Source organism: Melanerpes formicivorus, unplaced genomic scaffold (assembly GCF_026170545.1).
Source record: "Melanerpes formicivorus ecotype bairdi unplaced genomic scaffold, bMelFor1.0.p_v2 SCAF_58, whole genome shotgun sequence".
Classification (NCBI taxonomy): Eukaryota; Metazoa; Chordata; class Aves; order Piciformes; family Picidae; genus Melanerpes; species Melanerpes formicivorus.
The window spans coordinates 1,637,988-1,665,569 of NW_027142410.1; the positions used below are offsets into that span (position 1 = coordinate 1,637,988).

At 44.1% G+C, this 27,582-nt stretch overlaps 1 protein-coding gene across 1 annotated transcript in view; it reads left to right on the plus strand.

The window, feature by feature from the left end:
* The window catches only part of INO80 (INO80 complex ATPase subunit), an 85,574-nt gene that overhangs the window by 52,974 nt on the left and 5,018 nt on the right, over positions 1–27,582 (plus strand). The window contains exons 26-32 of the mRNA XM_068161439.1: positions 4,133–4,358; positions 11,359–11,486; positions 17,678–17,772; positions 23,033–23,105; positions 24,753–24,911; positions 26,259–26,361; positions 26,891–26,979. Of these exons, the coding sequence (XP_068017540.1) occupies positions 4,133–4,358; positions 11,359–11,486; positions 17,678–17,772; positions 23,033–23,105; positions 24,753–24,911; positions 26,259–26,361; positions 26,891–26,979 (873 nt within the window). The remainder of the gene's footprint in view (positions 1–4,132; positions 4,359–11,358; positions 11,487–17,677; positions 17,773–23,032; positions 23,106–24,752; positions 24,912–26,258; positions 26,362–26,890; positions 26,980–27,582) is intronic.

Consider the following 27,582-nt stretch of genomic DNA (forward strand, 5'->3'; position numbering starts at 1 on the left):
GGACTGATCCCTGAGGGACTCCACTTGTCACTGGCCTCCACTGGGACATGGAGCCATTGACAGCCACTCTTTGGGTGCAGCCATCAAGCCAGTTCCTTATCCATCTAGTGGTTCACCCATCAAACCCATGTGTCACCAGCTTGGAGCCCAGGATGTGGTGCGGGACAGTGTCGAAGGCTTTGCTCAGGTCCAGGTAAATGACATCAGTTGCTCACCTCTCATCTATTAATGTTGTCACCTGTTCTTAGAAGGTCCCCAGGTTGGTCAGGCAGGATTTGCCCATGGCAAAGCCATGCTTGACTGTTCCAAATCACCTCTTCACTATTCTTCTGAGTCAGTAGAGCCTCCAGGAGGATCTGCTCCATGATCTTTTCTGGGCACAGAGGTGTTTAATTCCATTTAGCTGTTTAATTCCATTTAGGTAAGTATTGCTTGGTTTAGGTTAGTGGCTCAGTAGATCCCAGCGTGTCAGAGGTCTTCATGGTCAGAAGTGTGTTTGGGTATCTCACATCTGAAAGGTTAACTTTGCTTGGAGGAATGTGAAGGATGCAGGAAGCAGTTTACAATGACCCTAACTGAATTTAAGGTGATAATGCATTCATATAGCCCTATCTATTTTTTTTTTCATGGTTTTTTATGTTTCCTAACCACAACTGTTGGAGGTGTTCAGGAGGAGACTTGATGGGGTACTTGGTGCCATGGGTTAGCTGTTTGGGTGGGTTGGATTGGTTGATGGGTTGGACACGGTGATCTTGAAGGTCTCTTCCAACCTGGTTTGGTTTATTCTAATAAAGGTTTTATTCTAATAAAGTTTGATTGGCAAGAATGTGTTGGCATAGGAGGGTTTAGCACTAAGGTCACCCTGCCTTTGTTTTTTGTTACAAGTCAAACCACAAAAGCAAACCTGGGAAAAAAATTGAAGTTGAATAACTGTTCCATGAAAAAAAGGAGACAGGAGGAGCATGAACAAGCTTTAACTGGAAGGCTTTTTAAATTGCTTTTAGAAATGTGATTGATTGATTGATTGTTGTTTGGGGTTTTTTTTCCTCTTGTTTTTTTAAGGCCATGGAAAATTCTGCCCTGGAAATGTGTTTGTCTTTTAAAATTCCTTGCTTGTTTGTTGTTGTTGTTGGAGTTTTTTTTCCTTTTAAAATTCCTAGCTATGTTTCTGTGTCAGAAGTTAGCCTTATTCTGGTTTTGTGTGTATCAGCTGCTGGTCCTGGAAATACATATAGCAGACTGTCTGTGCCTGAAAGAATATCTGTGGCAGTCTAGAAATACCAACTGAAATGTGATGGTTGATAGTGCCCTTTACAAGGAACAACCCAAGTCTGTACCATTGTTGTGGTGAGCTTCAGTGTTCAGGCAGCAAGGTCTTGCTTGGAGGGGTTCTGCTCTCTTCCAGCTTTGACTGCAGATGGCAGCACAAGATGGCATCAACTCTGATGCTCTCTAGTAAGTACTGGGAGTGTGTGCAGTTTCCTAAGGCAGGCACTTTCAGTTTGCAGGGTTTCATGTGATGATGTGCACAGGGCTGTAAGTCAGTCAGGTTTTAAGGTAGCCCTTGGCATCTTGCAAAACATGAACTTGACTGTCACTGCTGAGACTTTTTGATATGCTTTTTGATCTTACTTTGTTATCTACTCCCATTGTGTTGACTTGCTGGAGCATGTCCAGAGAAGGGCAACAAAGTTGGTGAGGGGCTTGGAACACAAGCCCTGTGAGGAGAGGCTGAGGGAGCTGGGGTTGCTTAGCCTGGAGAAGAGGAGGCTCAGGGGTGACCTTCTTGCTCTCTACAACTACCTGAAGGCGGGTTGTAGCCAGGTGGGGGTTGTTCTCTTCTCCCAGGCAGCCAGCACCAGAACAAGAGGACAAGGTCTCAAGCTGCACCAGGGGAGGTTTAGGCTGGAGGTTAGGAGGAAGTTTTACAGAGAGAGAGTGATTGCCCATTGGAATGGGCTGCCCAAGGAGGTGGTGGAGTCGCCATCACTGAAGGTGTTCAGGAGGAGGCTTGATGGGGTGCTGGTTGCATGGGTTAGTTGATTAGGTGGTGTTGGATGATAGGTTGGACTCGATGATCTTTAAGGTCTCTTCCAACCTGGTTTATTCTATTCTATTCCATTCTATTCTATGAATCTGTTTAAACAGTTGATTTACCCTTGCAAAAATGAATCTCTGTGAGATTCCTATGAGATGACCTGCAAAATGGGAGGGGATCACAGATCACAGGCTGCCACTGAGATGTGGCTTGATATCTTCTACTTTGAGTTAGCTGGTAATACTCAGCCAGCCTCTAAGATTAGAATAGAATAGAAATTAACCAGGCAGTCTGTCCTGAGACATGGAATGCTCTCTTCATCTTGCAGTTCTGAAGTGCAGCATTTAACACTGTTGATATTGAAACCCTTTTTGTTTCTTGTAGATTAGTTAAAGCCATTAAGATGTATAACATTTTATCATGCAAATGACCATACCTTATTCCCATCAGTTAATTGTGTCACACTAGAGTAAGCTGGAACAAAAAATTCATCCCCCTTCAAATACATAAAAGCCATTTGGCTGCAGTAAAAGGTTCTTTCACTGCTTTTCATCTTCCAGTTATCCCATTATCAAGCCAGTTCCCACCCTTTCTTCATTTTCCAGAAGCTCAGCTGCTTGACTGTTCACCATCAAACCCTACAGACTCCTCTACTGTTGCTTCCTGTGCATTTCTGTCCATTTCAAAGTGTGAAAACCTCCACAGGTTTCATTGCCTTTGTGTTCCTTTTTGTCTGTTACCTTACTTTCCATAGTCCCTGGGTAATGTGTTCCTTTGCACAGCATTAAGGTTCATGACAAGGTTTTTAACTTACTGGACTCAATGGATGGTCTGTTTTAATTGTACTTCTGAAATAAAAGCAACAGTGACTGCTAAAGTAGTGATTTATTGGCTTCCTGTATTGGTGAAGAAGCCAACAAAGCACTGCAAATTTATTACTTCTCTCTGTTTTAAGCCCATGCTGTTAGGTTAGTTGTCTGATTTGTAGTTTCATTTTTGAAGTGAGCTTACAATATGTTATTAAGTCTCTGGATGCTATGTGAAAGTGGTTTACCAGCTTTCTTCTCTAGATTAGGTTAGAAATGGCTTGTAGATGTTTGCCCCAAAATGTTGGCCCCAAGCAGAATTCTATTCAGAAGAGGTAGGAGGAAGAAGTTGGCAGTCTGCATTTTTATTGGAACAGGGTTTGTGCTGGGTAGTGAATTGTTGTGTGCTGATATTTGAGGGAAAGTGTAGCAATTATTGTATTTGCTTTGCATCTTGTGGTTTGACTCTTGGAGGAGTAGCATAAGAGAAACCCAGCAGAGGCAGGCTGTCCTGGTATGTACCGTGGCTGTGTTACACTTTTGGGTTTATTGCTTTGGTATCTTGAGGTTGCCTATTACCCTGGTAAAGGAGAGATGAGAGAAAGAATCATAGAATGGTAGGGATTGGAAGGGACATCCAGAGATCATCTGGTCCAGGCCCCACAGAGAAGGAGACTCCACAAGGTGTTCAAGAGGGGATTGGACGTGGCACTTGGTGCCATGGTCTAGTCATGAGGTCTGTGGTGACAGGTTGGACTTGATGATTTTTGAGGTCTCTTCCAACCTTGGTTATATTGTGATACTGTGATAACCGAATGCTGGAGAGAGGCTATCTTGAGACCTCAAGGTTCCAGTCTCAAGCTGCACCAGGGGAGGGTTAGGCTGGAGGTTATGAGGAAGTTTTGCACAGAGAGAGTGATTGGCCATTGGAATGGGCTGCCTGAGGAGGTGGTGGAGTCACCATCCCTGGAGGTGTGCAGGAGGAGACTTGATAGGGTGCTTGGTGCCATGGTTTAGTTGATTAGGTGGTGTTGGATGATAGGTTGGACATGATGATCTTGAAGGTCTCTTCCAACCTGGTTTATTCTATTATCAGAAGGCACATGGCCCATGCTTGGCCATTCATAAGACTTTCTGGGTGTGGTGTGTGGACATATCACATCTTTGCTTATTTGAAGCCAATCCAAGATTGTTTTCCATTTCTGAGTGTCACAATAATTTGCCTTTTAAAATTTGATCTGGGGGAGGAGGGGAAATCTGATCAAGAGTATTGTTGTTTTCCTTGTAGGTAACAGCTGTGCCACTGGAGGTCTACTGCAATGACCGAAGTGCAGAATATGAGCACAGGGCACTAAAGGAAGGAGGAAGTCTTGAAGCAAAGCAGTGTGTCCTCCATGGATCCCCAGAGCTAGCAGCTGACTGGATGAAGCAATGCTCCAGGTTCTTCCCTGAGTATCCAGGAGGGCTGTTAGGGATCAGGCCTCAGAACGGCTGGTCTTTTATCAGGATACCAGGTAAGTTTGGAGCTTGTTGTGGCACAGAGATGAGATCAATGAGAAGATCTGCTCTTCAGTAGTCATAATGCTTGATTCTGGGCTTTTTGAGATGGGAATGGTGGTTATGCATTTGTTTTTCCTAAATGGAAGTTAACACCAATATCATAAAAGTCATTGTGATTTCATATGCTCTGTCTGGAGTGAAACTGTCAGTAGATACTGAGCAAATCCACTGCAAACCTGGATGTGATTATTAAAGCACAGGCTACTCTCACAACTAAATATTGTTTTGAGGTTGGAGATGAGATTGCAGGAAAAGTAGCAGTCACACCTTGCCTCCTAGTACATTGGAAGACCTTCATATTGACTGAAGAGATCTTTTGTTGGTTACCTTGTGGAAGGATAAATATTACATGTAAGAAGGGTTTGGGGACCGAGTTCGGAGGAAAGTGGCCAGGAAAGCAAGGCATGAGGGATTTACTGTGTTTCAGTTGGAATGAAGAATAACTATTCATATTTCTTGGTAAAGTAGGGAAAAGGTACCAGTGTACTAGCAAAGCAAATGCACTTCATTTTTTTCCCCCCTAGAATTAGACTGAAATAATCCAAGATCTGCTAGAATTTGATTGCTGATGCTGCAGTGACTTTGATGGGCTGGATGTACTGACTGTCGGAAGGTGGTCCTGAGCAGTGAGCTATCTGCAGAAAGCACTAGAGATCTGAGAGATAGCCAAGAGGAAAAACAGCTTACACTGCCAGATGCTAAGTTATTCCCAGACCCTTTTGGGTCAAGGATGTTTGGCACGGGAAGTTAGTACAGTAGAAGGAAAATGGCCTTTTGCTTGCTACAGTCCGGTTTAAGAAGGTAGCTCCTAACTACTTGAAGTCATTTGAAGCCCATGCACATTTGTCTCTGTGTAATGGAGAAATCATTTTTCATGAGTGAGAGTGGCTGATTTTATAGCTTCTTCAGGAATTCATTGAACTATTTATCAATTATTTGGAAAGAGAAGGTTATTCTTTGTAGCAGAAAGGAGGGAAAGAGTGAAGGGATTCATTAAGGTAGAAGGCATAAGTAGAGAAAAGAAGAAAAGTAGCTGATGTAGAATAGACAGTGGGCTGCATTCTCTTCAAAATACTTCCATTTTAAGCTGGTGACTTTGTGATAAGCAAAAATCTATAGAGGACTTCATAGGGTAGAAGAAGCTTTCAGGAGTGAGTGAATTAGGCAAATTGATATCCAAGCGCAACAGGATTTGGTTCAGCAAGTGGTTGGGATGAGTGTAAGACTTGCTGAAGTTAGGAGATGTTGCTTCGGGTGAGTTAGGAAAAGCAGGCAGTTTTGTACAGCTGGTTTATTTAGGTGGTAAGTGGCATTCAAACCTAAGCTTACTCAGAGGAGAGGGCACACACCACAACAGGTCAGCTGTGTTTATACACGCCGGAGCAGGCACGCTGCAGAAAGTGCCTGATGTGCTGAAGGAGGCATTTGCAAGCAAATGGAACAGCAGCTGGGAAGGTCTGCAGTAAATAGGTGACAAGAAGAAAAGGGGACACCTCTCTTGCCTAACCCTGGTCTATCCTCTCTCAAACTCAGTGTTCCCAGTACCCTGGCAGCAGGCTCAGCTGCGATCACTGTGGGAATCTCTTGAGGCTTTTCCTGTTCTTTGAAAGAAAAATGGTCCTGGATTAAATGGCAGGAAGTGTCTGAGTCCTTTTAGCATCGATAAAAAGCACCGGCCTCACTGGCTGTTTACTGTGAGAGCCAGCTAGCTCCTCACTGACCCCATTGTGCCGTGCAGACTGTCGGGAGGGGAACCAGGGGTGTCAACTGCAGCCCAGGCTTTATCTCTCTTTCCTCTGCTTTTTGCATGTCCAGAGGCACTTTTTCTCATTCTCCAGAGCGGTGTGCCCAGCTACACTCATCAGCCAGAGCTCCTGACAAGGGTTATTTGGAGTCAGTAATCATTAGTAGCTTTTCTTCCCAGGCTATAGGATCCTACTGTGTGCCCTTGTGAGATAATTTATGTGTGTATCACTGCTTTTGGAGGGTTTGTCAGACTGAGAGCCACACAATGGGATTTGCCAGTTACTTTCTCTTTGGATTCCTTCTCTTGTTTATTTCATGCAGTAGCAAACAACCCCAAAATCGTATCACCAAGGTTGAAAGAGACCTCAAAGATCATCGAGTCCAACCTGTCACCACAGACCTCATGACTAGACCATGGCACCAAGTGCCACGTCCAGTCCCCTCTTGAACACCTCCAGGGATGGGGACTCCACCACCTCCCTGGGCAGCACATTCCAATGATGAATGACTCTCCCTGTGAAGAACTTTCTCCTCACCTAGGAAGGAGAGTTCTTTGGCTTGCATTCCAGGGCCTGCTATGTCCTAGCTGGCTTAAACTTGTTACAAGTTCTTTGGTGCTCTTAGATTAAAGAAATAACAACATTCAAAGCATTTCATTGGAAATCTTCACCAATCATGAAGAGTAGAAAAGGCAAAATCACAGATTTTGGTAATCCTGTTTAAACAAGAAAGAAATTGCCCTTTTTTTCCCCCCTCTGAGGTACAAGGGAATGATAAATAGAAGTGAGAGAAACTGGTGGTGGAAGAGATTTCCCCCCACACTCTCTTGAATAATTTGTGTTGTTTTCTGAGGATGGGATGAATAAAGAGGTGCATTTTCTGTTAGCACTTCCCAGATTTTGTCCTGGGAAGCACTAGGTGGCAGGCTTTAAGCATGCAAAATGCTTGATCTTGGAAAACACAATGGTACCAAGATAGCACACTTGAAGATGCCAGGTTAGGGTCAGATGGTTTTCTCTTCCAGAGATGATAAATCTCTTTGTTTCTGATTTGCTTTCCTAAAAGAACCCCTCTTTCTCACCAGTGCAGCCTGCTCTTCTGCAGTGTTGGGCAAATTATCAGCTGCTAACAACTTGTTAACTTTTCAGATTCCCAGACCATATGCAAATGAGTTCTTCACTTGTGATTTGCATTTCGTTGTTCTTCAAAAATAGTAACTTAGACTATGGTGAACTAGGGAGCCATCAGCAAAGGACAAGCAGTGCTTTCAGTTACCAGATTTTAACTCACTCCTGAGTGAGAAACTTTGCTTCTGGAAGCACTTGCTAATGTGTTAATGTAGTCAGTGGAGGTTGATTTTTCCTTTTGAGCAGGCCCTGTTTGTTCTCTCAGTTTCCTTCCAGTCAGATGGCTTTTGGTTAATCACTGTGTTACTTCATCATGGATATCTAGACTTCTCATGGTGCTTTGCTCAGTTTAATTTATTCTGAAACAACAAGCAAGCTGACCAGAGAGTAAAACTAGCACGTCATGGCTGTGTGGATTTAAAGGAAAGATAACATTTTGTGTAAACATTCCTGCTGTGCAGAGGTTTTGGCTTCCATACATGTATTCTAAAACCAAATAGCCATAAGTCATTGCCATTTTTAGTTGATTGCCTGAGTTGGAAGTTCCTTTTTAACTTTGAAACTGTTAACTGTTTCATAGAATCATAGAAGCAGTAAGGTTGGGAAAGACCTCAGAGATCATCAAGTCCAACCTGTCACCACAGACCTCATGACTGCTAAACCATGGCACCAAGTGCCACGTCCAGTCCCCTCTTGAACACCTCCAGGGACGGTGACGCCACCACCTCCCTGGGCAGCACATTCCAATGGCCATTCACTCTTTCTATGAAGAACTTCTTCCTAACACCCAGCCTAAACTTCCCCTGACTCAGCTCGAGACTGTGGCCTCTTGTTCTGGTGCTGGTTGCCTGGGAGAAGAGACCAACCCATACCTGTCTACAACCTCCCTTCAGGTAGCTGTAGAGAGCAATAAGGTCTCCCCTGAGTCTCCTCTTTTCCAGGCTAAACAATCCCAGCTCCCTCAATCTCTCCTCATAGGGCTTGTGTTCAAGGCCTCTCCCCAGCCTTGTTGCCCTTCTCTGGACACCTTCCAGCAACTCAACATCTTTCCTAAACTGAGGGGCCCAGAACTGGACACAGGACTCAAGGTGTGGCCTATCAATGCAGAGTACAGGGGCACAATGACTTTCCTGCTCCTGCTGGCCACTCTATTTCTGATGCAGGCCAGGATGCCATTTGCCTTCTTGGCCACCTGGGCACACTGCTGGCTCACATTCAGCCAGCTGTCAATCAGTACCCCCAGGTCCCTTTCTGTCTGGCTGCTCTTCACCCTCTCCATCCAAAACCTGTAGCGCTGCATGGGTTTGTTGTGACCCATTTGTATGTAATTGAGACCGAGTTCTGTTCTAGGCATGAGTGTGTCATTATCCACTGTGCTGCCCTTAGAACAAATGCCAGCTTGAGCTGTGGTCTGGGATTTCCTTTGCAGCATCTCCTTAGATTGGCTCTCTGATTGAGGGAATCCATAAGAGAGTTGCTAATGATACAAGCAACAATGTGGCACTTGCTCCTGGCAAAGCAACAAGATCACCATCAAAAGGGAGAGCATATTGGGTTAAAAAAGAGTGACTAGCTAGCTAAGCAGGCATGCATGAAAGAGCAGAGCTCTCTTGCCTTGGATTCTTAGCTAGTGAACTGCAGGAGCATGACTCTGACATTCCCAAAGGAGCGTTCACAGCACTGCTTAGGTGCAAATATAATAGCTAATAATTTTAAGCAATACTTTCAGAAAGCATCCTACTGTAGATCCCACTAATTCCAGCATCACATCCTTTATTTATATTGAAGCTAAAGGATGTTTTTGAAAGAGATCTTGACTGACATACTGAAACAATAGAGTCTACCATGTTTCTGGATACGAGTGTTGTTGACAAGTTGTTCCTCACTGTTGGAAGGATGAGAGGGAAGTATGCCTTGTTTTTACACAAGTCACTGGATATTGTGCATTTCTCTCCTAGTATAGAGTTCTTTTCTGTTGTTAAAAACCTTTCTTCGAAGGAAGAACCTTGAACAGTGCCAAATGCCCTTTGAAAACACGATTCTGAACCTCCTCCCTGCAGGAGAGGTTTTCTAACACCCTGACATCTCATTAGAGTTTCTTTCCGGACCACTTGCTGGATTTTACAGCCTTTCCGAAAGGTGGGCTCAACCCAGGCAGGTTGTTTCAAATAATCTTTTGACTCCAGTACGGAACAACAACTGTTTTCCTGTTTTTCTTGCCCAGCTATTGGTTGCATGTGCAGAAAGCAAACTCGGCCCTCTGTGCCACATTGCTGCACTTGGCCACTTGTGGACGTTGTTGCCTGCTGTGCTCCTAAGAGCTCGTGAGGAGCTCTCTTGTGTGATCTGTACTCCTCTGTTCCACAAGTAGAAACTTGGGTTTAGCTGTACTGAAATGTGTGGTGCTCAGATGAATGAATTAATTATATATATATATCTCTCTCTACATATTATGTATAAATCTTTTTTAAATCAGTATATTGTGCTAGACAGTTAGCTGCCTTGGAGAAAGCTGCACTTCCTTCAGCTCATCAGCTAATTTAGTCTGTGCAAGGAGAAATGTGCAGAAGTGTTACCTGCTAGACACTTGAGAATGGTACCTGCTAGACATGTTGCAAATGTTTGGACTCTGTACTAGCCTGCACCATCTGCAGTTATCGACTTTCCGTTTTGGCTGCAAACCTAAATTCAGGCATCCCAAAGAATAAAGAATCATCAGTGGCCTTTTCCAGCAGATAATTTTTTTAGGAAGAAAATTCCTCTTCGTGCTCTTTCAACAGCAATGGATTGTTTACTGAAGTTTATGTACAGAATGTACAAACAGGAAGGTCTCCTTCCTGCAAAATACTTCACGAGCGGTGCTGGAATAGAGAGGACGCGAAGTATAAAATCTCAAGTGACTTAAGAGATTGCCGTGTGGAAACACTGCTTAAACAAACAAAGAAACCCAAAAAGTGGAGGGCAGGGGAGAAAAAGAAAAGTTAAGGCAGTGCTGTGAAGAGGCTGTTCCTTTACAGTGACAGAGAGGACTTCACTTTCCATGTTGGTGAGGGATTTGATCTTGAAACTAGATCTGTGGAGCGTACATCTAAGGCTCCACAGCAAATGTCCAGAGGAAAGCATTTTAATGTGTGAAGTGCAGAAAAGTTTCATCAGCTGTCAAGGCACAGTGTAGTTGTAGATCTGATCAGGATGAACCCCTTAAATGAGTGAAATGGCTGTGCAATGAAAGAACTGAGGTTGTACTCATGAGGAGATCAGTCTGTGATGAGGTTTTGACAAGGATCTATTCATATCCTGGCCTGCATTAGGAATAGTGCGGCCAGCAGGAGCAGGGAAGCCATTGTGCCCCTGGACTCTGCATTGGTTAGGCCACACCTTAAGTCCTGTGTCCAGTTCTGGGCCCCTCAATTTAAGAAGGACATTGAGACACTTGAACGTGTCCAGAGAAGGGCAATGAGGCTGGGGAGAGGCCTTGAGCACAGCCCTGTGAGGAGAAGCTGAGGGAGCTGGGGTTGTTTAGCCTGGAGAAGAGGAGGCTCAGGGGAGACCTTATTGCTCTCTACAGCTACCTGAAAGGTGGTTGTAACCAGGAAGGGGTTGGTCTCTTCACTAGCAACCAGCACCAGAACAAAGGGACACGGTCTCAAGCTGTGCCAGGGGAAGTTTAGGCTGGAGGTGAGGAGAAAGTTCTTCCCAGAGAGAGTTGTTAGCCATTGGAATGTGCTGCCCAGGGAGGTGGTAGAGTCACCATCCCTGGAGGGGTTCAAGAGGGGATTGGATGTGGCGCTTGGTGCCATGGTTTAGTCATGAGGTCTGTGGTGACAGGTTGGACTCGATGATCTTTGAGGTCTTTTCCAACCTTGGTGATGCTGTGATACTGTGATATACTCCCATCCCACCAAACAAAAGTTATTGTTAGCAGTGTGCTCATGGCAGCCAGAAGGTACATTACAGATCCTTGCATCACAACTCGTTACTTCAGGGATTATAATGCAGTGAAATGCTAGGGAAGTGTCAGTTGTTGCATGTATCTGTTTTGGCTTTATTAGCTACCTCCTTTTCTTCCATTTCTCTTTAGACAAAGAGAGTCTGATCACAGACAGTGGGAAGCTTCATGCTCTTGACCTGCTGCTGACACGGCTGAAATCTCAAGGACACAGAGTTCTCATCTACTCCCAGATGACGCGGATGATTGACTTACTGGAGGTAGGAGAAGATGCAGATTTAGCAGCAATGCTTTGGAGAAAATACTGTAACTTGGATGCAGTAAACCTGATGTGAAATCACACTGAAAGATGCCCAGTAAAAGCATTGACACAAGAATGTAAGAGCTGCCATATGAAGTTAGACTTAAGGTCCAGCATAATGTCATGCTTCCACCAGTGTTCGACAGCAGATGGTATGATGAGATGTACAGGAACAGTGATACTTCACAATTAGTCTCTCAGTGTCCAGCAGCTTGCAGCTCAAGGGCTTTCTTGAGTCAAATGTGTCTTCTGTATATTCAGTTATCCTAAAGGGGTTTTTCTTCCGTGGAATTGTTCAATTACACCGAGCTTGTCACTGAGGTTTTGTCATTTGCATCACCCTGTGGCAAGGTATTGCATGCTTGATTATCCTCTTCTGCTGGTTTAGAGCTGCTTCCTCCTATTTCCATTGAATGCTAGCATGCCCTTTCAATGGGAGGAGGAAGCAGCACAGTGATTAATTCTGCTGTTGACCTCTATCACCTTATCGGTGTGCAGAGGTTACCTGGAATTTGTGATTGGAAAGAAATTAGGAATTAAGTAAGTAGTCCTTATTTAGATACAGGAAAAAAATCAGTATTGGACTAGCAGCTATGCCACCAGAGAGCTAATCTTGAAGAAACATTAGTAGGAGAGCTCTTAATTTGATCTCCTATTGGTAATACTTACAGTGATGGTGTTGGGTGATAGGTTGGACTTGATGATGTCAAAGGTCTTTTTCAACCTGGTTAATTCTGTAATGATGAGAAATATTTCTGTTGAAGACAGCAAGGTTTGAGTTTTTGGCTGGATCTGTCCCTTATCAGTGAAGGATTGGTGATGATAAGTCATGAGTAATAATAACTCTGAGTAAGAAAAGAGGAGAGTGATGTGCATTAGTTTCAAAGAGGTGATTCCAATAAGAGTGTTCTGCCTGTGAACATATCATAGGTGGGGAAACATTTGCATTTGGCAGTATTGCTAAAACACCAGGATCCTGTGATCCTTCATCCACTAGTCCTCGGTGTATGTGGGCTCCCTCAGCAGTGTTTGACACAGGATATCTTCTCCACAACACAGTCAAGAGAAAAAGCGGGAAGCCTGAATCAGTAGCTGCCTACAGCATGACTCCTGCATGAGCAGGAGTGCATTTTAAGGTCAACAGTTAATAGTTCAATAACAAACCACAAGCTGAATTTTGTTTTTGCTGCTGTGAGGAAAACCAGAACTTGCATGGTTGCAATTCTGTGTTTTGGCTCTTTGCCCAGCACTGCTTCCTATGCCTCTCTCTTTGGCAAGCATTGGACGTGGTGCAGCTTTGTGAACACCCCGCATCATACCATGAAGCTCGTACAGCTGAGTGTTTAGTGTGCCTGTCTTCTCTGTTAGCATTCCATTTCAAAGGCCTGGGAGCACCATTTTGCTAGTCAGCCTTTTAGATGCCCAAGTTTACTGGTTGGATTGTATTACCCAGCCAAGCCATCTACCAAGGTCCCTGTTTCTCCTTCTCCCCACCCATGTAACAGAAGCTGGAGTTAAGCAAGTTAAAAATCAAGCAAGCATTCAATTTGTAAGAAAATCATAGAATCACAGAATTGCTTTGGTTGGCATAATAGATTTTTTTTTCTCCTGCCTAGAGATACCAAAATACATCCCCTCTGCCTACTTGAGTATGAAAGACGTAAGATGGCCTACTACTTGTAACAGTATTCTGACTGTGCCAGTGCAACTGCTAGAGTGTCCTGCTAACCTTGTCTATGTAGGGCAGAGAGCACAAGCCTGGTTTTATCTCTTTGTTTACAAAGTCATAAACCCATGTTTGTTTGATACAGCCTCAGCTGAAGAACTGCTGCTTACTTCAGCCCTCACAGAAAGGTGGGGGTTGAAAGGGACCTCTGGGGATCATCTAGTCCACTCCCACTGCTAAGGCAGGTTCATCCCGAGCAGGTTACACAGGATTTTGTCCAGGTGGGTTTTGAAAGTCTTCAGAGAAGCAGACTCCAAAACCTCTCTGGGCAGCTGTAATGGGTTGGGGCAGATCCCCTCCCCACCACAGGCAGAAATAACGACTCAGACAAACAGATTGCAAAAGTGATGGAAAGTTTAAATGGGAAAACAATAAAAAACAACAATGAAAGTTTTGCAGAGAACCACAAGCACCGTGACGAGAGAGAGATCCCAGAACATACCTAAGAATGTCCCATCCCTACCTGGGGGTACACCCAAAACCCCCAGGGCTCTTTCCTCCACCCCCAACCCAGCCTTGGGCCTGGGCAGGACCAAGGGAGGCAGCTCATGCCATTTTACCTAGGCAGCAGCAGGGGACGAAAGAGGAAGTGAAGACCCTGTGTGGATGTTTTATAGGGGAGCAGGGCATTATGGGAATGGAATACCTGGTTTCCTGTGACCACCCCCCCAGACTGGGCCCATCCCTTGGGACCTCCCAGATGTGGTCTGTGCAGTGGCATCCAGGCCAGCACCCAGCCTAAACCACCACAGCAGCTTTTGCCAGTGCTCCATCACCCTCAAAGTAAAGTTTCTCCTCGTGTTTAGGTGGAACTTTGTGTGTGAAAACCCAGCAGACATAAATAAAAAGTGGAAAATTATGTCCTTTTGACAGAAGAGAATAAAGTGTAAGTCTAGTACTGTTATTTGATGCTGAGGTTTGCTTCATATGCTTCCAGATTGTGGTGTTTCCCTCAATGCAATCACTTTCTCTTGTATGGAAGAGTGGTTGTCCATTATTTCAGTGGGAGTCACATGGCATTCATGTGATGAGGGGTCGAGCTGTATTCTGCATGAACTCAAATGTGTTAGTTACAGTCTACCAAAGTTCATTAATTAAAATGTGGGAGTACTCTGTGTGGACTATGAAATAATGTGAAGGGGAAAAGTTTTGTAGTTTCTGAGAAGGTATCAAAGCCCAGGAGAAAACTGCGTTCTCACTGTGCTCAAGTCATTGTGTGTCGTTCCTTTCCTGTACAGATACCCTGCTGTCAGGGTCACTTTCATTATTTTCCCTAGATTAATACTTATTAGGGGGGGGTTGGTCATCTGTTACACTGAAAAAGATTACAAGGTACAATTTTCAAGCAGATCTAGTGTAAGTGTTTCCCCGAGATGAAAGCCTCCCCCACCCCAACACTCCTTGTGGGAGCTCAAACAGTGAGCAGTCAGCGAGTGCCTTCCACAATTAGAGTAGAAACAAGGTATATTACTGCTTTGAAGGAGTGTCTTCACCACCACAGGTTTTTGTGTTGGTTTGTTTGTTCTTTTTCTGGCTAAAAGTATTCCATTTCTGTGAGTGATGAAAGCACTGAACTGCTGATGAGTGTAGTATAAATTGCAGTGTTAACTGCAGTGCTGTTAATATTAGGAAAAGTGCTAGGTAAAAACAGTTCAAAAAAGGGGTGTGTTATACAAGCACTGTTACACTGCTGTGAAGTGTCCTTCTTGAACAGAGGAAGTGGATGGAGGCAGACCAGAACCTGTTAAGCAGAGTTTATTCACTAAGTTAATTAACAGAATAGAATTAACCAGGTTGGAAAAGACCTCTGAGATCACTGAGTCCAATCTATCATCCAACACCATCTCATCAACTAAACCATGCAGGCAAGCACCCCATCCAGTCTCTTCCTAAACACCTCCAGTGATGGTGACTCCACCACCTCCCCAGGCAGCACATTCCAATGTCCAATCTCTCTTTCTATGAAGAACTTCCTCCTAACATCCAGCCTAAACCTCCCCTGGTGCAGCTTGAGACTGTGTCCTCTTGTTCTGGTGCTGGTTGCCTGGGAGAAGAGACCAACCCCCACCTGGCTACAACCTCCCTTCAGGGAGTTGTAGACAGCAAGAAGGTCTCCCCTGAGCCTCCTCTTCTCCAGGCTAAGCAACCCCAGCTCCCTCAGCCTCTCCTCATAGGGCTGTGCTCCGAACCCCTCCCCAGCCTTGTTGCCCTTCTCTGGACACCTTCCAGCAACTCAACATCCTTCCTAAACTGAGGGGCCCAGAACTGGACACAGTACTCAAGATGTGGCCGTAATGCACCAAGCTGGTTTGCAGGGAAAGGAGGGGGACAGCCCATGAATGACAGTATTACAGGTGTAGAACAGCTTATTCTTTTGTAATTTGTGCCTTACTGGAAATGTCTAAAGTCTGGGATAAGGATAAATGGAATGAAAGCTTGCTTTTTATTTGTTTAGAAGTCACTCATGAAGAGATGGTTAAATAGTGAGGTGAAGGGAGACTAAATCAAGATGCTGAAAGATTGGATCATCATAAAAACAGATAAAAACAGTAACAAAGGAATGGAAGGAAGAGGCCTTAGTGAAAATAGGAAAAAGGATTGAACAGTTCTGGGGAAAAGGTTACATAGTACCTAATGGACAGCTGTATCACTCTGGGTTTAGTTGGTGACAGAAACCTGTCACAGAAATGGAATAAAGGAGAGGCTGAGGGAGCTGAGGCTGTTTAGCCTGGAGAAGAGGAGGCTCAGGGGAGACCTCATTGCTCTCTACAACTACCTAAAGGGTGGTTGTAGCCAGGAAGGGGTTGGTCTCTTCTCTCTAGCAACCAGCACCAGAAGAAGAGGACACAGTCTCAAGCTGCACCAGGGGAAGTTTAGGCTGGAGGTGAGGAGAAAGTTCTTCACCGAGAGAGTCATTTGTCATTGGAATGTGCTGCCCAGGGAGGTGGTGGAGTCACCATCCCTGGAGGTGTTCAAGAGGGGATTGGATGTGGCACTTGCGGCCATGGTTTAGTCATGAGATCTGTGGTGACAGGTTGGACTTGATGATCTTTGAGATCTTTTCCAACTTTGGTGATTCTGTGAAATCAATGGTAAATCAGGGCTTGAGTGTCTGTGTGGTGAAGTATGTGGTCTGTGCTTTAAACTTCTCTCACACTCACCTTGAGCTTTATTTTGTGTAGGTCAACCACTGGCCATGACTTTGACCTTTTCCACATTGTAAACATGGTTTACCAATTTTTCATTCATGTGCCATATCCTGAAGCAGTCTAATTTCCAAGTTCCTTATAGTATGGCAGCTCTTTCACCTTTCCTGCAGTAGTGAAGAACAAAAATGAAGAGGAGCCCTAAAGGATAGGTGAAAAGGAAAACTGAGTGTGGCATTAGAGTGCAAGCACCGCCATATCTTCTCACACCAGTTCTGTATCTGCTGAGTACTGCAGCTTGGAGCAAGATGAGACCAAAAGTTCTTGCTGCTAAAGTGCCATCTGTTTCCTTTTTGTTTTCATGTGCAGTCACAGCATCTCAAGAAGACTGATGCAGCACCAGGGTTATATCCAATGAGCATAATTAAGTAGCAGTTGCATTTTGTCAGCCAAGGATCCCATTGTTAAAGTACCAGAGGGTATCTTTCCAAAGAATCTCTCTGGATATCTGTGTAGCTAGGAGAGCTTTCTAAGTAATTCAGAGTTTATTGGCAGTTGCACAGGTATCAGAAAATGCTGAGTACCTCAGAGCATGCAAAATGTCTCTCACTGGGAAAAGTCTTTGCCTACAGCATTCCCAGTTGGTGCCATTTGATTTGTGTCCCAGGCAATGGTTTCTGTTCTGCTGCTTGGCATGAGCTGTGGGCTGGCGTAGCAGTGTAATGTTCGAAGTCTTCTTGTGCACATTGAGCCTCACAGGCTCTTTGCTGGTGAGATGAAAAGCCTAGGCAGAATTTGGGGTATGGCAGCAGGTTTTAAAAGCACTAGTCAAATGTTAAAGCCATCAGGGAGCAAGTACAGTTGGCTTGGTAGGAAAGGTTTGCTTACACAGTGAAAACTCAGGATTCAGTAAAACCTTAGACTTTGTGAAAACAAACTTCCTGCTTTAGTGATTTCATTTACCTATTTGTTTACAGAAAAAGGCACTTTCCATATCATTGCCTGTCATGAAACAAATGCATCCCCAGCTCTGCCATCATCATTTATCTTTTCTGTGAAGTGGGAAAACTGAAACATGATGGAGTAGCTTTACATTCTGAATTTCTGTTACAAGATTGCTTGTAGCACATTTGTTGATGCCATTTAGAGATGAATTATTTTTCTCTTGTAAGTAGCAGTTCTGTGTCTATTTTTTTTTTTCCTCTGGAAGAATCAAGACTGAATGTTTTCAGGAGCAGCTACATGTTGGTTTTTCACCCTGGTGTCTGTTGTTTGCAGGAATACATGGTTTACAGGAAACACACCTACATGAGGCTGGATGGCTCCTCAAAGATTTCTGAGCGAAGGGATATGGTGGCAGACTTTCAGAACAGGTAATGTACTTTGCAAGGTGTTTCTGTGCAGAATTGTGTGTACACAGAGAGATGGAATGGGAATAATGTGGAATTTGCACTCAAATTGCATTTTCTGATATCACAAGCAGCACATCCGTCTGAAACAGTTTCTAGGTGGCTTGCTGATCAGGCAGCAGTGGTGCTGATAATGCAGCCAGCTGTACTGGGGAATTTGTCACCTGTGAAAACAGTACTGGAAGCAATTGTAGTGTACCCACCCCTTCTGCTGCTTCCCACCCAAATATGTGGAAGTCTGGGGTCAGAGTGGCTGGAGAGCTGCCAAACAGAGAGGGACCTGGGGGTGCTGATTGACAGCTGCCTAAACATGAGCCAGCAGTGTGCCCAGGTGGCCAAGAAGGCTAATGGCATCCTGGCCTGCATTAGGAATAGTGTGGCCAGCAGGAGCAGGGAAGTCATTGTGCCCCTGGACTCAGCACTGGTTAGGCCACACCTTGAGTCCTGTGTCCTGTTGTGGGCCCCTCAGTTTAGGAAGGACATTGAGACACTTGAAGGTGTCCAGTGAAGGGCAATGAGGCTGGGGAGAGGCCTTGAGCACAGCCCTATGAGGAGAGGCTGAGGGAGCTGGGGTTGTTTAGCCTGGAGAAGAGGAGGCTCAGAGGTGACCTCATTGCCCTCTACAGCTACCTGAAAGGTGGTTGTAGCCAGGAAGGGGTTGATCTCTTCTCCCAGGCAACCAGCACCAGAACAAGAGGACATGGTCTCAAGCTGTGCCAGGGGAAGTTTAGGCTTGAGGTGAGGAGAAAGTTCTTCACAGAGAGAGTCATTCGTCATTGGAATGTGCTGCCCAGGGAGGTGGTGGAGTCACCGTCCCTGGAGGTGTTCAAGAGGGGATTGGACGTGGCACTTGGTGCCATGGTCTAGTCATGAGGTCTGTGGTGACAGGTTGGACTCAATGATCTTTGAGGTCTCTTCCAAGCTCAGTGATACTGTGATGTGATTGCTTATACTGTAACTCAGCAGACAGGCAGCAGAGGTTCATTGGTTTTCATATGCTCTGACAGTTGATACTGTACAGATGAGACTGAAAATCTTGGATGTGCTTGACCTTTGAGAGTGCCCTAGTTTTCTGCAAAACATGCTTTATTCAGAAAGTAATTAATTAAACTAATACCCAAGTGATTAGATAGGGATTTTTAGTAGTAAGACATACTAACCCTTTTTGCTGAGTGTTAGGAGCACATCAGGAAAGAAGAGTATGCAATCATCTTTTAATAAGTTAATATATTTTAGTATGTCTTTGTCTCTGCTGGGTGCATTATTTATAGTGATTGAATTTATGATTATGACGTATCCTTTTAATCATTATACAGCTTGATAGGATGTCGCTTTGGCATGGGAGTTCATTGTGAGATTTCCTGGACGTTAACATGAGCTCTTAATGTTACTTATGAGCTCATAAGGTCACCTTTTTTTTGTCAGAGGAGTTAGGTTCAGTTTGTTTTTCATTGCAGGGTGAAGGCAGCATTTTAGACTAGAGAACAGTCCTTGCATTAGTTGTCCCAAGGTACCACAACTGAAGGCAGGAGAAGAAACCATATACAGCCCTTCAGGCCACTGATTCATGAGGCTTAAAGACCTAAAGGGCTGTGTTGCAGTGATGAGTACTGTGGTGTACTCTTCAGAGCACACCATAAAACTTGAAAAGAACCTGTGCCAAACCCCTGGAGTGAGAGGACCATGTAGTACCTTTCTCCCTATTTCTAGGTGGCAGAAAAAGATTAGTTACAGGTTTTGATATCCTGCTGGAATCCTGACTCTTCTTCCTCTAAGGTCCTCTACTCAGAAGTGAAGAAATTTGTTTTTATTAATTAGCAGAATTTGGTTTCATTAATGAATAAAACAACTGAAGAAAAATAATCCTTTTGGCAGGAAATCCCTTTGAGATACAGGTCAGCCAGTCTAAACAAGAATCCCTATGAAAATGTTAGTTGAGTTCCTCGTATACATGATTTACTTCTGAGAAATATTCCCAGGAAAAGAAAGCCTGGCTGAGACTAAACTATCCTGCAGGATATCCTAGCAGGGTGCTGAAAACATATAGCCATGGAATAATAATTTGTTCCTGGAGTTTGTGGCGCTGTCCACTTTCTTCCCTTCCCATATGGCATTTCCAGAAGTATTTCTCAGCTGGCTGTTCCACTAAGTGCCAATGTGCACATTCCACTGTTGTTGCAGGAGTGAGAGGGTTTCCTGGCCAGGCACTGCCTATGGTATGAACAGGCTTTGTACCTGCAAGGTAGAGTCTAGAGATTGACAGCTTGGCTTGAGTTCCTCCCAGCTGCCTGCAGATCAGGGTGGATTTTGGTCCTCTCAGATTTTGGACTGCTACAAATCTTTCTGGTTTTAAGAGTTCTTGACTTTTTTTTTACTTTTTTTTTCCCCATGTGTAAATTCATAGTTTCCATCATTATTTCTCTTGTTTGTTGGTACTTTCTACCTTGGACCAGAATGGGTCCAATGACAGTCTGGTTTTCATGATACAGCCTTGCCAGGAACTTTTGATAGTATCATTGTATCAGTCAGGGTTGGAAGGGACCACAAGGATCAGCTAGTTCCAACCCCCCTACCATGGGCAGGGACACCCCACACTAGATCAGGCTGGCCAGAGCCTCATCCAGCCTGGGCTTAAACACTTCCAGGGACAGGGCCTCAACCACCTCCCTGGACAACCCATTCCAGGGCTTCACCACTCTCATGGTGAAGAACTTCCTCCTCACCTCCAGCCTGAATCTCCCCACCTCCAGCTTCATTCCATTTCAGTATCTTTAAGTTGGAACCTAAGAAAATAGTTCTACTTGACAGTCAAGGATATGGATTCCAAACCCTGTCAGCTTTTTACACTTGTACTAGCATATGCATAACAGTGGTACACCCACACTTCCTCCAGGAAGGGCAAGAAGGACCCATTAGATCTGATAAGTGGGCATTCAAGGACAGGCTGCCTACAGTTTGTCAAGAAGGGAATGTCCCATGCTGCTCATTCAGCTGCCTTACTGATCTTGTGTGCAGTAGTGTGCAGGCAGTGTGGTACCAAAACAACATGATATTGCAAAGTGACTTCTTTCAAGCCAAGGGCCTTGTTCTGTTGCTGTCAAAGTGCAGTATGTTGACCTCTTTGGAGTCCTTATTGGTGCTGTCTACTTTGTTTGCATCAGCCTGTTCACAGACCATATGGTGTTAAACACTGCTGCTGCTAACCCCCCCAGTGGCACTAGTGAGGTTCACAACCTCAGCAGAAATGCTGATTTCACTGCTACCACTTGAGTTTTCACCAGCACGTGGTTGTCCTCCATGTAGATCTGTCATCTTTGTCTTCTGTGTGCACACTCTTAGAACTGCCATTGAATCTCAACAGCTGTTGTCCGTTTTATCTGACTCCTCAGAGTGTAGCTAGGGCTTAATGCACTGTTACAGGTACTTGTCTAGTGTGTCCCACCTTCCTCAGTTATATAAAGGATTTTATTAGGCTGTGGTGGGTTGGAAGGCAGATCCTCCCTTGCCTCCCACAGGGGCAGAAAAATGAGACTCAGACAAACGGATTGCAGAAGTGATGGAAAGTTTGAATGGCAAAGCAGTGAATGTTTTGCAGAGAGCTGCAAGTACATTGACAAAAGAGATCCCAAAGCATGCCCAGAAGCCTCCCAGCACTCCCCTTCTCCCTACCTGAGGGTACACCCAAAACCCCCTGGGCTCTTTCTTCCCCCCCTTCACTGTTAGGCTGATCTCAGCTGGCCAGATCTGAGATTGCCCTTCTCCCTTCTCCTTCTGGCATTAGGCCTAGCCAGGCCCAAGAGGCCTTGAGATAACTCCCCTTCCATTACCAGATAGGGAGCATCTCCCACAGTAGCAGTGAGGGAAGAAAGAGGAAGTGTGAGACCTTGCAGATGGATTTGTAGGGAGCAGAACATTATGGGTATGAAATACACAGCTGAGCTGTCCACTGAGCTGGACACACAGGGCACCAGAGGTGTATCTTGTGTGGTAGCAGCAGGAGGCACCCAGCCTAAACTACCACAAAGGCTTACAGGGTTATTCCAAGTCAGGTATTGGGATGCTTCATCTCTCTCCTGGCAGCCAGCATCCCAAAGTCTGGTACCACCAAGTCTAACCCTTGGGGCTAGTATGACTGTATTTGGCTTTGTGGATCTCCCAGGGAGGTTTCCTTAAGTGTGTTGTGGAATGGCCACCCATATTCTGCTAGGAACTTCTGTCTAGAGGGCCACGTTCACCAAAGGCAACTGGTCTGTCACTGCTTTTCATGCTGTCTGAGGGATCCCAAGGAGTGTAAATGTCACACAGTCAGTGCAAACTGCAAATGCTCCAAGGTGGGAGGGACAGTTTGTGTCCAGTAATAATGGAGTTCACTTACAGTCAGTCTGTTTCAAAGAACTTAAATGAGTGAAATGGATGACTCTTGCTTTTATGTGGTATCTGACCATTAGTACAGTCCACATGTCATCCTTGAAACATTTTATGGTTAGTCACAGATGAATCATTATGTGACTATCGTGAGATGAATCAACTTGTCCTCCTTTTACAGGTAAGAGAGGTGGACACAGGAGATAATTTGAATCAACAACTCACAATTTGAATCAACAACTCACAATTTGAATCAACAACTCACAATTTGAATCAACAACACAGTTGGGACTGCAGTTGAGAAATTCTCAGGCTGAGGAACTTCTCTTTCTGCCAGCAGACCCCTGTCCTTTTCTAATCTACCTCTATATTTAGCAGCTTGCCCTTATATTAAGATTATTTTTTTTAACCCACCTCCCCCAGGAGTTTTTTTTGTTCTGTTCAAAGCACCAAATTTAGAACAAAACTTGTATCTACAGTTTCAACATTTATTTTTCTTCCTTCATCAATTGAGCATTGTTAGGGCAAGAACTTTAACATCAATCAGCCCTGTGAAGTAACAAATTGTTCTTTGTCTGTGTGAAATCTTAATTTCCAGTGTGATCAAGATAAGGCCTGGTTTGTTTTGATAGAGATTAATAAGATGCTATTGCAAGCTGAATGTTTGTGTGTTCTGACAGGCCTGATTTGCAGATTAACTTCTCTCACTCATTCATACAGGTTTGTTCTTGACCGTGGAAAACAAAATGTTCTGAAGCATTCAAGTAACAAAGTAGCCCTGATCACTTCACATGGGTCAAAAAATTTACTTCTGTGTCAGCATTCACAAATAAGGGGGTTTTATCTCTCTTCTCTGCAGGAATGATATTTTTGTGTTCCTGTTAAGCACAAGAGCTGGAGGCTTGGGCATTAACCTTACAGCTGCAGACACGGTAGGTGAAGTTTGCTAAAGTAATAGTAAGAAATGGGTTTAAGTGATGTTTAGTTTTTAGTCTGAATGCCCTTCTGCTTCTTTTCCTGCCTCATACCTCCAACCACCATTTTTCCCAAGCTGCTTGTCTCCTGCCTCCCAGCCTTTCTTTCTGTGTGGAAGTCGGCACTCTTGAGCCATGCTGGCCAATACTGTTTGCTGCTCCCATGTGCATAATGAAATTGCATAACCTTGCTCACTTGCTCAGATTTACAATTTAATATTGCCTTGATGATAAAGTTGTAGAGCATTGGATTCTTGGTACAGAGTTTTGTGTGATAGTTGGAAATACTTTCCTTCTCCCCACATATTTTAGTGCCAGAATCTAGAAAGGAGCTGGATGGCTGAAGGGGTCTACAGATGCAAATGATGCTTTGATACAGGGAATGCTGTTTCATGTGTGACTGTTTGCTCTTAAGGAATTTTGCAGAACAGGGATCAGTTGTGCTTTTCTATGTGCAGGGAAGAATGAAGCAAGGTACAAAGACATTGGTGGTTGAATATCAGCTAGTCAGGAAGGATAAATTGTGTGTGTGCTCCCCACTCACCCAAGGGGTAAATGCATAGTGGTTTAGGTGCGTTGCAAGGATTTGCATCCTGGAGCAGCTGCCACTAATCACTAGGGAAGGAATACTGATACACATGAACCATTTGTCTCTTCAAAAGCTGCTGTTCTTGTGCTCCTAACCCAGTACTTTGTGTGTGTGCAGATTTGACCCCAAGACAGACTGTGGTCCTTAGCCAGGCAAACTCAAAGATCTCTGACTCAAAAATACCACACTTTTTTGTTACTATTATTTTAAGATACCCCATCCTATCTTACTGTCACTTAAAAGAAGCTGGAAGAAAGCAGGTATCTGTAGGATTCTCAGAAGATGAAAGTCCTCTCACTTGAAGTTGCTTCAACAGAGAGAATGGAGATGGAAGCACAAACATGCTCCTGCATGAACGTTTTTGGTTCTGTGGTTTAGTTTACTGTTAGATTAGTTGTCTAACATTTTTCTCCCCAAAAATTGTTGGGTTTTATGCTTACTGTAGATAAAGTACTGTTGAAATTACAGGGTCATACAAATGTAATGTGGCATTTCACTTTTTCTGTACTGAAAGCGCTAGAAGCATTAGAGGAGAGCAGACTTTATCCAAGTTTGAAAGAACAAAAATATTGGAGTGTTACTTTCATGTGAAATTCTAGTTTGATGGGCTTTCTTTTCTTAATGTAAGTAACACTGAAATGGGTGCTAGCCTGTAGTTAATTACATGGTGGTGGTTTAATGTGGTGGCAAACAGGAATTTTGTGCCTCCAGAGCATATTTCTTGAGGCATTCTGTGGGAGTTGGAAATCTTCAGACTGTCAGTTAGTTTGAATTCATCTAAAAGGCAATGGAAAGTCCATGAGACTGGGCAGACCTGGGTTAATGCAGCCTGCAGCAGGGCAGTAATCCTTGGGGGCTGTATAGTTGAACTTTTTATCAGTAGAATAGAATAAACCAGGTTGGAAGAGACCTTCAAGATCATCAGTATGTATATATACTGGATTTTTATTGGTTCACCAGGTGCTCCAAACATAAGGTTTTATGGAATCCTTCCTGTTCTGGTATTTCTTTTGCAGGTCATTTTCTATGACAGTGATTGGAACCCAACAGTAGACCAGCAGGCCATGGACCGGGCACACAGGCTGGGTCAAACAAAACAAGTCACCGTGTACCGGTTGATCTGCAAAGGCACCATTGAGGAGCGCATCTTGCAAAGGGCTAAGGAGAAGAGCGAGGTAGGAACAGAGGCATCTGGAACAGGAAGTTACAGAAACAATGCCAGAAAACACATATCAGAATGAGTAAAGAGGCAAAAGCCAAAAGTAGCTGCAGGGAGACAGAAGTCGAAAGGGAATATCTTTGTTCAGATCAATCCATCTCCCTAACACAGCAGGGTTACAGCTGCGTTGTTTGAGCTAGGAAGAAGCTGGTTATTTACACTATGGCTTCATGAAAATGGTACCTTATGATGCACTGAAACCACCCAGGCTTCTCTAAGACTATAGTTTGTGTCTTTGCTGTGTCAGGGCTACTGATTCTTCTCATGCTTTGTTGTTATATCACAGCTGGTATTGTTTTTTTCCCCCTAAAAGAAATTTGCAAGGTAATGAAATTAAAATTTCTTGAGGGATGAGGGTTGCCAGAAGAGCTCAGTGTCCTGCAGCATCAAGTAGTCACTGTAGTAGAAACTTTAATCCTCATCAGACTTCATTGGCAAGAAAAAATGAAGCAGATTCACTTTCTTTGGTGACAATAGGTGTGCTGTTCACAGCATGCAGGTGTTTTGTGTAGTTGGGGTTGTTTGGGGGTTTAGTTTAGCTTTTGTCTTGATTAGATGCTGATCATGATGTTGCAGCAACTGAAGCATCTCCAGATGAATGTTTCCCTCGCTGAAACTTAACCCATTTACTCTGGGATACTGCACTAGAGTCACCTGATACCAATCTGAGAATAAAGTGTAGTCTCTTTGCTAGTGATCCAAATCATCTAAACTGTCTTATTCTCAAGCTGTGCTTCTCTTTTGCCAAGTTACAGCTCTTCTTTGTTGTTGCTCTTGTTTTTTAATTATAGTCACAGGAATAGAGGTTGAGTGAATTGCTTAAATTAAGACACTGACTCCACGTGGAAATCTAGTTTTCCATCCGGGAGACTAAAACTATTGTACCTTTTGAGACTGTAATCGGTGTGATCCTATCTGCAGATTACTTCTGAAGATTTGGACTGAGAATTTATACCTGCCAGGAGAACCACTGGGGTTTTTTTTCTGACAAAATGTAATGTATTGCTGAAAATGGGTTACATGCTGCTTTAGGAGATCAGCAGCTTTGAAGAGGGAGTAGCAGTTTTCTCCTTTCCAGCCCAATTGCTTCTCCTGTTTTATGCTTTTACAGTCAATACATTCTTCCTGAATTTTTTCTACTGACTTTGCTGTGATAGAGAAGTTGAATCAATTCTGACTTAAACAGATGCACTGGCATCTTTTTTTGGCTGGCTTTCAATGAAGGGTAGTTGGAATGGCTTGTGACTGCTCTGAGTGATTTTTCCTGTTTTCCTCTCCGTTGTTTTCCCCTCACCCCTCCTAGATCCAACGAATGGTGATTTCCGGCGGCAATTTCAAACCTGACACCTTGAAGCCAAAAGAAGTGGTCAGTCTTCTGCTGGATGATGAGGAACTGGAGAAGAAATGTGAGTGAAATTTGTGTTGCAGCATTTTCCCTGTCGTCTTCTTCACTGGCTTGTGAAGTCTGTGTTTTTATCTTTACAAACACATGTATTGCTGATAACAACTTCTGCCTCCTGGCTCTTTTTGTATTGCCAGCTCTCCTTAGAACAAGCTGGTTTTGTGTCACTGAAAGCTGAAGTTGTGCGGGAGAGAAACGATGTGATAAAGCTTTTAGTGACACTCATTCAGGGTCATTACATTGTCCCTGAATGACAAGAATTTGATAAGAATTCTGTAGGTCATGACAAGAAAGCGTTAGTAAAAATGCTGTACTAGCGGTACACGCTTTTGTGTTGCCTGAAAGACGAATTTGACTGTAAGACTTCATAGTAATTTGGGTTCAAGTAGTGTTAATACAGTCATGTTTTCAGTGTAGTTTAGTTCCAATGCAGCTGACTTGTCTTCTGTTAGAACTAGAATTTCTTGTAAGGTTCACTAAAGGATGTGAAATATCTTTCTAGTGGTGACAGCTCCGTACTTCTTTTCCCACAGTGCGGCAGCGTCAAGAAGAGAAGCGGCAGCAAGAGGAAACAAATCGTGTGAAGGAACGCAAACGGAAAAGGGAAAAGTATGCTGAAAAGGTAACCTTGATGCAAAGGGGTTGCATGTGGCAGTGGCAGAGCTGCAAGAGCTGTAGGCTCACTGTTATGTGAGCGGGAAACATTAGATGCCAAGGCAGTCTAACAAGTAAAGCCCTCTTGGCTTCACCCCTGAGCAGCAGTCTGTGGCACTTCATTGCACAGAAGAGGGATATTACAGAATACATAATGCACAGTTATATTGTAGCATCATTAGCTACTTGAAAAGTAAACAGTAGTTCACAGACAACAATTTGAGGACCTATACCTGTAAGAAACAAAATGATCAACTGATGGGTAGATTCAGATTGGATGTTAGGAGGCAGTTCTTCGTCATGCGGGTGGTGAGACACTGGGAGGTGTGGAAGCCTCATCCCTGGAGGTTTTTAAGGCCAGGCTGGATGTGGCTCTGAGCAACCTGATCTAGTGTGAGGTGTCCCTGCTCACTGGTGGGTGGGTTGGAACTAGATGGTCCTTGAGGTGTCTCCCAACCCTAACAATTCTCGGGCATATAACGTGGTGACTTAAGATTTTGTTCTGCAAAGACAGAAAGGGAAGGTAAATGAGGCACCAAACACAGCTACATCCCATATAGCTCTGTGTCTT